The 12,380-nt window shown below is 34.9% G+C and overlaps 1 protein-coding gene across 1 annotated transcript in view; it reads right to left on the reverse strand.

Annotated features, from left to right (window-relative positions):
- Positions 1-12,380, reverse strand: part of LOC136031519 (filamin-A-like) — a gene marked incomplete in the record, with an annotated part of 349,909 nt that overhangs the window by 177,980 nt on the left and 159,549 nt on the right. The window contains 3 exon segments of the mRNA XM_065711189.1: positions 358-465; positions 4,095-4,288; positions 9,656-10,051. Coding sequence (XP_065567261.1) covers positions 358-465; positions 4,095-4,288; positions 9,656-10,051 — 698 coding nt within the window.

Raw genomic sequence — 12,380 nt, forward strand, 5'->3', positions numbered from 1 at the left:
TTCAACACTAATAATTGACAGTTCCTTCTGGTCAAATTATTAGAATTTTCAGTACATTCAATTACGGGTTAATTAATTATGAAATCTATCATCTAATACAATTCCAAAATTATAAAATTTCATAATTTCGATAAATTTTCTGAATTTGGAATTCAACAAATTCGTTGATTTGATATTCAACCTAACTTTCAATAAAAAATTTCAAATTTAAAAACACTAGCGTGATTTTATATGTGAGAAAATTTCCTGAGGTAAATTGTTGGGGAGAGGACAATGCATAGCGGGCAATCTAGTAATGAATAAAACTATAAAATAATACTGAAAAACTCAGAAATACTGACAATAATAAAAACTCACCAGAACTTCAAGATCAGCGGTTCCAGCTTGTTGGGCATCAACAGTGAATTCTGCGGGCTTATTTGAAATGACTCCATTCTTCTCAAGACCAGGACCATATGCTTTTACCTAGAAATCGAATAAGAAAGTAATTTGTGGACCAACAATTTATGATAGAGCTTTTCTTCCGCTTATACAAAAAGAAATATTTCTAAAGTAATAAAAGTAAAGCTAGTTATGGAAATGGACAATATCCTACCAGATAGTTTTGCGAGAAGAGCTTTCTAGGAGGGTGGAGGGGAGAGATAAGGGCAAGAAACGACATTTTTAAGTAGGAAACCCAGAAAGGAGAAAAAAACCGACAAAAAGGAATTTAGACAAACGAAATTTAGAAAATCAAAACGAACAGGCAAGACAGGAATCACGATTTTTGTAATAGTATCCTATTTTTAGAAGTTTCGTTGAATAAAAAATTTTCTTTAGTAAAGTTTTCTATATTTTTATACATTTTAAGACCGTGTAAACATTTCCTACTATTGCTTTTATTGGAGTGATGGGGAAAAGATTTGAAAAATTTTGGAGCGGTTTTTAGAGAATTACTTCGAGAGAAAATATCTTCAGATGGTATTAAAGGAGAATCGGTCAGTCTACATCCCCCCTACCTCTATGTACAGATATTTTTTATGACACAAAGCGATTTCTTCAAAGTGATGACTTCATTTCCACACCTATCTACACCTCACCAGTACATTTCTACACTTATCTACACTTACCCTATCTACACCTCACCAGTAATTTGACTGGCCCTGTCTTAAAATTTATTTTCGTGATTTGCCCTATACCTGTTAGCACTTAAGTTAGTAGAGTTTTTGAAACTTTTCAATTTAAGCCTCGTCTTTTAAAAGTTTTCAAATGTATTGCTAAATTGATACTCCATTCTGAAAACCAATAGTATCTGTTGCCACGACCATTCCAAAAACTTTATTTAAGAGGAGAGAAGAGAGGATAGGAAGTTTTCCGAAAACAGCCGAAAGCTAATTACTGGATTCACTTAAAATAAAGTTAACCTTTAATTAAGTAAAATCTGGAGGATTTAACTAAGAAAAGTTTTTAGTTAGGGATAATTTTTCCTACTTAATGAAAAGTTTCCTTTAGACATATCTGTGAGGAAAATTTCAATTTTCTGTCTGCTTTGCTTGGTATTACTGTTATAACCATTGAGACAGATTAAGTAAACACAGTTAATTAAGAGAATGAGAATGGAAGAATACAAAAAACGGTATTTTCTATACAAATACCCCAAAAGAGGTATTTTTTAAAATAAAGGGAGGGGGGAGTGATCTAGGATGAAGGAAATGTAGGACTGGCAGCCCAACCCTTATTTGCGGATTTTTGTCCTTTTTGTTTTTGACTGGGGAAGAGTGTCATTTAAATTTTTATTATGAGGAAATCTACCAGAAGATGATAGAGAATTACTGAAATTCAAAAGGAGTGATGTAGAGTGGTCACTAATATCAGCTCAAAATTGCTTACGTTTTACCAGGCTCATAAACTCATGGCGAGAAGTGGTGCGAGACTTCCCTTTTATTTATAGTTAAAATTTATTATACATTTTGATTAGACTTTTTGATACATTTTGATTACATACTTGGTTCAATTCCACTTTCTAGGGCTATAATGAGAGAAAGGTTAAAATGGCTAGGGCATGTTCTGCGGATGAAGGATGACAGATTAATCGTCCTTTTCGGCCAACCGTCTTGGGCCAAACGGAAAGCAGATCCTCTGCGGTTGGAGTGGTAGGACGTCGTAAAGAAACATTTAAGGGAAATGGAAACTTCTTGGGAGGGTGGAAAGAGGGGTGATTTGAATGGACTAGCATGGAGAAGCAGCGTGCGTAGTTGTGTTGGCCTCAGGTGGCTTGGTGCTGCAGTGAGTTGTTAGTAGTAAAAGTAGTAGTAGTTTAATAAACTATAATGAAAATGTATATATCCTGCACTATTAATCGGTTTGTATTGACTAAGCTAAATAATTTACTGGAAAAATTAATGTTGTAGAGAGTATGCTAATCCTAACTCAGAATTTTTCAAGTGTATCAAATTCCAGAGCTCATAACAAAAAGGGCTTGAATACTTCTCATTAGAGTGGATGGAGATTCCCTTTTGGCTAATGAACTCATAAACTGTTCATGTTTCCCTAAGTAGTATAATTTAGTAAGAAAAAGTTTTGAGGGGTTACTAATGCCGACTCTAAAGTTCTCAAGTTAGGCATCGTCTGGCTCAAAAACTCATGTCGAGAAGCGATTCTTCTCATTAGACAGTGCTTTGAGACTTGCCTTCCAATTGCTTATACTGAACCAGTATTTCATTTATTTTCATTCAACAATAGTTAGTGAGAAAATAAATGTCGTAGAGACGTCACTAAAACCGCTTCAAGGATTTCAATTTAGGTTTTATCCGGCTCGAAAATTCAAATCAAGAAATGTTAACTAAAGAGTAATAAGGGAGTGGCAGAAACATCGTAAATATCTTCAGGGCTGCATTAAGCATGCTTCGTAAATGCAAACTCTCTATCAACCCTCAACTATTGTTTCCAACAGCAGATGATTTGGCCGATTTTCAGAAGGAAATGAGCGGGATTGGAATCGTCCAACCCAATGAACGTCTGTTTCTTCACTGGATTTATTCAAGAAAAGTAAGTTTTGCTATGATCGTCCACTCATCCATCGTAAATTTATTGTTAAATTTGAAAACCAAGCTAAATACTCCACATACGGAGTATTTATACTCCATAGGCTAACGGAGCTTTCCATAAATTTAGGTATGAAATATCAGTGCACTTTTTGACTTTCTAATCTAATTAATCAATCCCAATCAAGTATACTACTATCAAGTTTCACCAAACTTACTACTATCAATTTGTTTTATGTCCATCTATATGTTATTTAATATTATAGTTCAAAATTAAAACAAAAAGGCTGAAAAACCATTTTGTAACTGTCCATGACATCACCATGATAGTTATTTTGGTTATTTTACATATTCACTTTGTTCTTCTAGTCATACTGGCATTTTCAGTTAACGCAAATTCATTATGCATCGTTGAATTTAAAATTATTTTCTTCTATTCATGAGTTTCGGTAACATATAAATATATGTAATAGCCTACATGGTAAATAAAAAATACATCGATGACGCAATTAACATTTCTTTTCCCATGGAAAGCGTTAGCAAAATATTTATTTCTGGAAATTTCTACTGACGTTTGCGGTAGAGGCAAATTCATAACGAGTTGTTGAATTTTAAATTCTTTTTGTCGATTCATAAATGTGACAAATAGACGAGGACATACAATAATTATTGCTAAAAACACATATTCCACAGATTTTTAGTTCATTTCCAAAATGTAATCCTCACCAAATCCAGGATGTCCCTGTATAGCACCTGAGTTAGCCTCACAGGGCTTTATGCGGCGATTAGTTGTGTCATCTCAATCTGAGTAACGATCCCTTCCGAAAATAGGGCCGACAACAGGGGCAAGCAACTTGTTTCTCCTATGGGCTTGAAACTCCTACTGAATTGACTTGTCAAGGGTCGCTGTTGGGCTAAGGGGATAATACAGTTTTTGGGGAGTTCTATTCGTAAATTTGAGAAATAGATGAGAACAAAAGCTATAACACATTTCAAATATATTAACAACATATTATAAACAATATACGCATATGGTACATAGACGCTGTGGATTATTAAGAAAAGAGGTACCTTATCAGGATGGTACTGAATAGCGGACGGTAAGATATAGGCAAGGAAAGGCGATCCTGGGATATCTTCATTGTTGCACATAATATGTACTGCATAATCACCGGGCGCTGTTGGGTAGTATCGAACGTCAGCTGATCCGTCATTATTATCCTGGCAATCGATCTTGGCTTGGGAGGGTCCTTCGATGCTAAAACCTTCATGTCGAAAAGAAAATTCTATTACAATCAACATAAAATATATTCTACTCTAGGTTAAGGCCAAATGATGATTTCATTTTTAAGGGGGGGGGGGGGGGGGTTATGCTCAATTTTGACAAGGTTGTGTCCGAAAAGACATACCACTACTACTAATTTGTTAACTGTTCAGATTTTCGTTCCAAAATCCCATAAGCAATATAAAAAATATGGTCCAATCCCGCTTTCTAGGGGTATAATCGGAGAAAGGTTGAGATGGCTAGGAAACATTTAGTGGATAAAGGATGACAAATGGCCAAAAATCGTCCTTTTCAACCAACCATCTAGGGCCAAACAAAAAGCAGGTCGTCACCAAATGAGTTGAGAAAAGGTCGTAAATAAGAATTTAAAGGAAATTAAAATGTCTTGGGAGGGTGCAAAGAGGAAATCTTTGAATAGATCAGAAAGGAGGAGGAGCGTGCGCAGCTGAGTAGGCCTCAGGCGGCTTGGTGCTGCAGTGAGTTGTTAGTAGAAGTAGTAGTAGAAAACAACATACTTTGAGCAATTCTTAGAAGTACAAGCGTAAAAGGGAATATACTCTTAGCCGTTTCTACTTGTTCTAAGTAGATAAGGGTTATCTATCATAAAAAGACGAAAGTAATAATAAATAATTAAAAATCATAGATGATGATTCACTTTTGTGGTGCAGTCTATGCCTTTTTCACTTTTGATATTTTATTTGGGTCATTTTTGAATGTTTAACCATCAATATTAGACATGTTTAATTTTTACTAGTTATTAAATTGATATTTAAAATGCATATAGTATTCTTTTCCAAGATTTTTTCAAGGGATTAGTTGTTATGACGTAAAAAATTATAAAATTTGACCAGCACCCATTCGTAGCACCTTTGTCACACATCCACCTGATCCCCTCGTCTAGTCATGGTGACGTAGTAGACATCAAATACAGAGGAACCGAGGGGACCAGAGGAACAATCCACTCTCGAGATTATACTATGGGTGGAAATGTTCTATAGGGCCTCTAAATTCTCACTGCTAGTATATAGTATATTTTATATTGTAAATTGCTTTTTCAATAGTAGTTTTAATTTCATACCCGTAGTTTAATATTTATGATTACGTTTCATAATAAAATACGGGAATATTTTACATGGTATACTGGGATCTTTCAAATTTTACAACCCCGAAACATTTAGTCGTATAATAAACGAAAAGTTGTTTCTTACTAACACTTCGTTTAGAGTATTCTACATTGACGAATCGTCACTAAAAAACACTGGTGAAGTGTTACCCAAAGAGTCAATTTTGTAACGTCTGCTCTATTCTCTCCTTAGTATTTGCAACTGCAACGCTCCATGCTCCTGTACTTAGCAACTCTCGTAAAATACCAAAGCATACAATGAAAATACTAAAAAAGGTGTTTTTCAATGAAATGCCTAAAGAGGTATTTAAGAATCTAGGGGGATTAAGGGGGGAGGCAACATCCCACCTGCAACCCTCTCCCCCATTGACGTGCCTAAGTCAGAAAAAAAACATTTTGGGAAGTATTCTTAGAGCATATCAATTTTCACATGTTTTGAGTCACAAAAACGGATTGCAATCAGGGGACTCGTTAACTGAAGGACTATACTGTAGGCAAGAACGCACACAGGGTACGTATCTCCAGGACGGTATCCCTTGCCCCCCCCCCAGAAAAATCCTTTTCATTCCATGAAGATTTCCATATAATTTACCTTTTTATTGCTTCCTCCCTCAGATTTGAGTAATAATACGTACTTTCCTACCTATATTGTTTCAGCTTGCTTGCTAAAAAAAATCTGTATCTTTTTTTTTTTTTTTACTAATTGTCAAAATCCTTTCAAACCTTTCATATTCTAAAACAACGTCAGGTCTGAGAAACGTCTCCGTCTCATATTTGTAAGAGAGTCCAAAGATCACACCAGAAGGGTAAAAATAGGAAAACAAGCCATGCGTTTTTTTTTTTGTTTTTTTTTTTAAAGCGAGATTTCAATCGGGTAAAAAACGAATACACTTGCGGTATAGATTCTATTATCTTCTGAGTCTACCCCTGCTGAGTTCCACTCAAATGCCTTCCTCCTATCCCCTGAATCTACCCATTTGTTTTAACCCTTCTTAAAATTGTGTTATTTGTTATACGTCATGTATTATTTGCCATATTATATACACTGTCCATTCATAGTCAGCTTTTATGTATGAACTTATCTATTGCAACAAACTATTACAATGAAAATTGCATTTGTTTACATCCATAAAATTTTTGGTTTTAGAATTTCAGAGTCGTTTGCAGCATAACTAGAAGTATCATTTGTCGTATAACTGGAAGTGTTCCAGCATAATGTCGCCCTGACGGAAGTGATTTATTGCTAAGATATCTTAGAATTATTTGTCTACTTAACTGACTAAACAACTAAATAAATATCTAAATACAGAGCGTACCGAAAATTAAGCAAATAAATTGTCTCTGTGTCTCCGAACGAATCCTGCTTTAGTTTACTCACTAGTTTTTCAGTTCCTTTTCAAATTTGTCTCAAGTGTTTCGTGCACTAGAAGAATTCCAAATATCAGAAACACCCGTGCAGAAACTATTACATCTTTTTGCAACACTCCAAGCAATCTCCTCGTTTATTTCCGGCATGGGAGACATTCATCAGAAAATGTGTCCAGTGGAAATTCTCTTAATCCCTCTTTAATGTTCTTCTATCTTTGCTCCCTATGTTAGATCTAGGAAGGAACAATTCATTCATTTCTGGCGAAAAACTATCGCCTTGTGGCAACCAAACAATTATAAAAAGCCAGAAATTATTATTAAAAAAAAGTACTATTAATTAGATTATATACATTTTTTTTTCTTCGAAATAATATAGAATATGTATAAGGATAGCAAATAAGTCATTGCAGATCTTACAGAATGAGGGGTTATATCTACTACTACTACAAACAACTTGCTGCAGCACCAAGCCACCGGGTGTCAACAGAACTGCGGACGTTCCTACTCCACTCCGATCTACAAGAATCTTTCACTCTTCACCCCCTCCCAAGAAATTCCATCCCATCCTATCTTATAACCTCTTCCCACTAATTCGAGGAAAACCTGCTTTTCGTGGATGGACTGAAAATGGTTATAGAAACAAATTAGAGGCTTATAAGGATAAGCAATGTTATCTAGACATAACCAATACAGTATTTTGACATAAAAGAGTGCATAAGTTAACATAGTGCTCGCATGATGGTAAGGCAGCTAATCTTATTGATTATGTCATTGTAGACAGATGACTGGAAGGATCAATACAAGATACAAGACTATATAGGAGTGCTGTTATTGATGTTAAAATTAAACATCACTATCTAGGAGTGTCTAGGGTTAATCAAAAGCTGCAATTTAGAGAAGGGTAACAACTATCTGGAGAATTATATGTTGGTAAACTCCAGGATGAGAAATTGAGAAAAAATTTTCAGGAACAGTTGGAAATTAAACTAAAGAGTCTAAAATTGGACAATGCAGAAGATGGATGAAATAATTCAAGGAAAATAGTTTGTCAAGTAGCAGATGGTGTCTTAGGAAAGAAAGTTAAAACCATAACTAGAAATGTTAATGAGATGTTTTAACTTTAGTAGAGAAGAGGAGGGGCTTGTACAAGAAATATTTGAATAATAGATCATATGAAAACAAGAGGAATGTAAAGAAAATAAAGATTGCGTTGAAATTGGAATTAAAGAGGTGTGAAGTGGAGGACATGGATGAAATGGCTGAAGATTTAGAGATGCAGCCAGACGGCATAATAGTATATAAAATATTATATTGGCATGTTAAAAAACTGAGAGGGAACAGTTAATCTCGACTTGTCCCAGTTAAAGATAGGAACGGGACGACAATTAGTGATAAGGAAAGAGTTAAAGAGAGATAGGCATAGCATTTTGAGAGTGTGCTACACCGTGATAAAGTTGCAAAAAATGATACAAAAAAGAAGGGAAAAGTTTGTGACGCTTTGGAAGTGAAAGAAGCCTTATTTTGCGAGGAGGAATTCGAGATAATGCTATAAGGATTAAAAAATAATAATACCACAGGTGCTGATAGTGTCGTAAATGAGTTTTTTAAATATGGTCATTTTGAAGTTAGAGATAAGTCACTCAAGGTTATGAATATCATTTTTGAAAAAAAGGAAGTATCTACCGATTCTAAGGAAAACTTTAATTAAACCCATACATAAAAAAGGTGATAAGAGTGAGTGTAGTAATTACAGAGGCATTAGCCTGGTTTCTGTCTCAAGCAAATTAATTAGTATGATGATACTTTTTAGACTTAGAGATGCTGCAGAAAATGTTTAAGAGAAGAACAGTGTGGTTTTAGGAAGGGGAGAGGATATGTCAACCGAATTTTTACTTTTAGATTAATAATCGAGAAGTACCTGAGTCATCAGACCCCTATAGATTGGCCAAACATTTCATTCAGCTGATAGAAGAGCTCTAGCAAAGGTATTATCCTTGTATGATATACCAGACAAATACACTAAGTAATTAGCGTTATGCACAGGAATAGCATTGCCGCAATTGTAGGAAATGAGGTTAGTAGCTAGCTTTGTATTGAATCAGGAGTGAAGCAGAGCTGCGTTCTATCACCATTTACATGAATTATTTTGATGGATTTTGTAGTAAGGAACAGGATAAAGGCCCTGGGAGAGCATGGTATCAAATAGGAGAGAAAAACTCTACTAGACTTAGAATATGTTGATGATTTGAAAGCACTAGATGAAAATGTCTGCAAAATGAATGATTTTTTTTAGGTTTTAAGAGCTCTGGGCACAAAAAAGAATTAAAAATTAATGTTATGAAGATTAAGTCCCCTAGACTTGGTATAAGTGAAAGTGAAGAGGTGGTGTTGGGTAACAAGGAGATTGATCAAGTGGATAGCTTAAGTTACCTAGGCAATATTACTTGTAAAGATGATGGATCAGTAAAGATGTTAAAAATTGAATAGTCAAGGCTCTTTAAATAGATTGGGATGAAGGAGCGTACATAAATGTGTTGGGCTAAGAGGGCTTTGTGGTGCAGTGAATTGTTAGTAGTATCAGTAGCAGTGTGAGGACATTTAAAATCAAAAGTTTTACAGATAACTGCATATATAAAAGCCGATTTGAAAACTCGTGGATGGACGATATACACAATATGCTATATAATATACATTACACATTAAATAATATTGTATAATGTATAATAATCTACAATATATAAGTTAATAGAATTAATCTATATATTGAAATACGCAAGACCTTTTTTCGGAAAATCCGCAATAAATCAGTTGCAAATCATATAATGAGATTTGATAAATTTGCACAAAAGTAATTACCCAAAGCTCCAGTTTCGCCATTTGTTTCAACGGTAAACAAAGCTGGATGTCCCACAACTCCACTTTTCAAGCCAGGTCCAAAGGCCACAATGTTTGATTCTTTATATGGACCAACGTTGACTTCGAATGGTGACCTTGGTATTTCTCTGCCACCATAAAGAATAGCCACAATGTAACGGCCTTCTTTTTTAGGCTGATATGCAGCTTCATATGTGGTGGCGTCTAAGCGTCGAACTTTAACTGATTCTGCCACACCACCTGGCCCAATTATTTTGATTTCCAGATTGCCTTCGCCTGCACCTTCTGTGTAAATCTTGATGTCAGCGTTGTCACGCACCCTAACACCTGTAGGCTGAATACCTCTTCCCCATGCTCGGACTCTTCGGGCGTCTGATACTGTAAAGATATTGTAACTTAAAAATTGAAGTAGGACTTAAAAGTTGCCGAGTACGATTTTTGGACTTATGACTTATACATTTTTCCTTTCATATATTTCATTTATTTTTAATATCCTTTTACATTTCGGATCTTTCGGTTATTTTTTTTTTTTCGCCCAAGATAATCATTACAGGTAAGTCTTCAATTTTTTAACGTATAAAGAAGCATAAATGGACGAAAATTAAACACAAAAACGAAATTTAACGTTTTCGGTTTACAAAACGGCAAAGCGCCGTTAAAACTTATACAAAAACAATGTAAATATGACAGGAACTGCCCCTCCCCTTTTACACAAAATTATAACTTAAGCAATCTTACTGAAATGCGGAATCCAACTGAAATCTTATTGAGAAGAAGAAGAAGAAGAAGAAGAAGAAGAAGAAGAAGAAGAAGAAGAAGAAGAAGAAGAAGAAGAAGAAGAAGAAGAAGTTTATTATTATTATTCAATACAATACAATACAAATACAATTCAAAATGGAATTACAATACACTTATTCCCCCCCCCCCGAAAGGCTCCATGGCCAGGGATACAAGGGGGTGATTAGCTGGTGATTAGCATAATTTTGCTAGTAATAAAGAGGTATGAAATTCAGGGTACAGACTTCAGGGGTACGAAATTCCTCTCTCGTATTTATGGTAAAACCTATCCGTTCTCAGGCTTAAAGTCAATCTTTAGTTTTACTAGAAAAAACTTGTTTTTATTTTGGTTGATAAGCTAACAAAGGTGCAGCAACTGCCACAACGCACACAAAAGGAACAAAGATAATGTATCTGCAATGACATTTTGTATTGATGGAAAGGAAAGCTCTACAACAGAAAATAATAGCCCGTTCTTTATATAATACCTACAATAAAGTAGGGACAAAACTATTTACTTCAATCAAACATTTTTGCTCAGGGTTTTACGATGATGCTACATCTTATGATACGTACAATTATTAAGTAGATGAAAAAATACCACTTATTAAAAAAAACATATACATCAAATATCAGTATAAGCTAATGGAGAGATTAGCTCCACAGCAGGACATAGTGGCTACTCCTTGTTATAATACGCACAAGCAGGAGGGAGGAAAATAAGTTGTTCATTACAATAAAATGTTTTTATTCAGGATTTTTCGATTACAATTTTGTTTATAATGTATACATATCAAACAGTTCATGGTAACGAATTGTAAGTAAGGAGCGACCCGGCTCAATAGTAGCCGAAACTCTCAAAAACGAAAATTTTATACCAATAGATAGAGAAAAAGAATTATATTTTCATGCTGATTTTAAATATATAATTTTCATCCAGTTTAGTCCAACCCATCAAAAGTTACGAGCCTGAGGAAATTTGCCTTATTTTCGAAAAAAGGGGGAAACACCTCCTAAAGGTCATAGAATCTTAATGAAAATCGCACCATCAGATTCAGCGTATCAGAGAACCCTACTGTAGGGGGTTTCAAGCTGCATAAATGTGGAATTTTGTATTTATTGCTAGAAAAAAAGATCCCGGATGCGTGTTAATTTGTTTTTTGTTTTTTTTTTCAGAAGTGATTGTATCGACCCAGCGGTTCTAGAATTACACAACACGGCTCATTCAAACGGAAATTCTAAGTTCTAAACCCTTTTTAAGTGACCCAAAAAATTGGAGGGCAATTGGGCTTCCTCCCACACACGTTTTTTCCCAAAGTCACTGGATCAAATTTTTGAGATAGCCATTTTGCTCAGCGTAGTTGAAATATCTAATAACTATGTCTCTGAGGACGACTTAATCCCCCACAGTCCCCGGGGGAAGGGCTGCAAGTTATGAATTTTGCCCATTGTTTACATATAGTATTTATTATTGGTAAGTATACACACATTTTCAAAAGAATTTTTTCTGTTTTGAGGGGAACGGGGGTTACGTGGAAGGATCTTTTTATGGAGGAATTTTTCACGGGGGAAGATAATTTCTGTAAAGGGGCGCCGGATATCCCAGCATTATTAAAACAATCTGCAGAAATTAAATAAAAAAAAAAAATTTCAACAGAAAGTAAGGAGTAACATTAACACTTATAACGAACAGAAATTATTAAGTATACGAGAGGGTTTGTCCCCTCGTCAATATCTCGATGTTTATTCTAAAATGTTTTAGTAATTTCAAAAAAGCCCTTTATTCTAATTAAACGGCCTTTGTGATTCAGGGGTCATTCTTAAAGAATTGGAACAAAATTCTAACTTTAGTGTAAGGAGCGAGGTATTGACGAGGGGGAGAACCCCTCATATTACGTATATGAGGAAGTTCGCCCCCTCGTCAATATCT

This window comes from Artemia franciscana, chromosome 9 (assembly GCF_032884065.1).
Source record: "Artemia franciscana chromosome 9, ASM3288406v1, whole genome shotgun sequence".
In the NCBI taxonomy this organism is placed as follows: Eukaryota; Metazoa; Arthropoda; class Branchiopoda; order Anostraca; family Artemiidae; genus Artemia; species Artemia franciscana.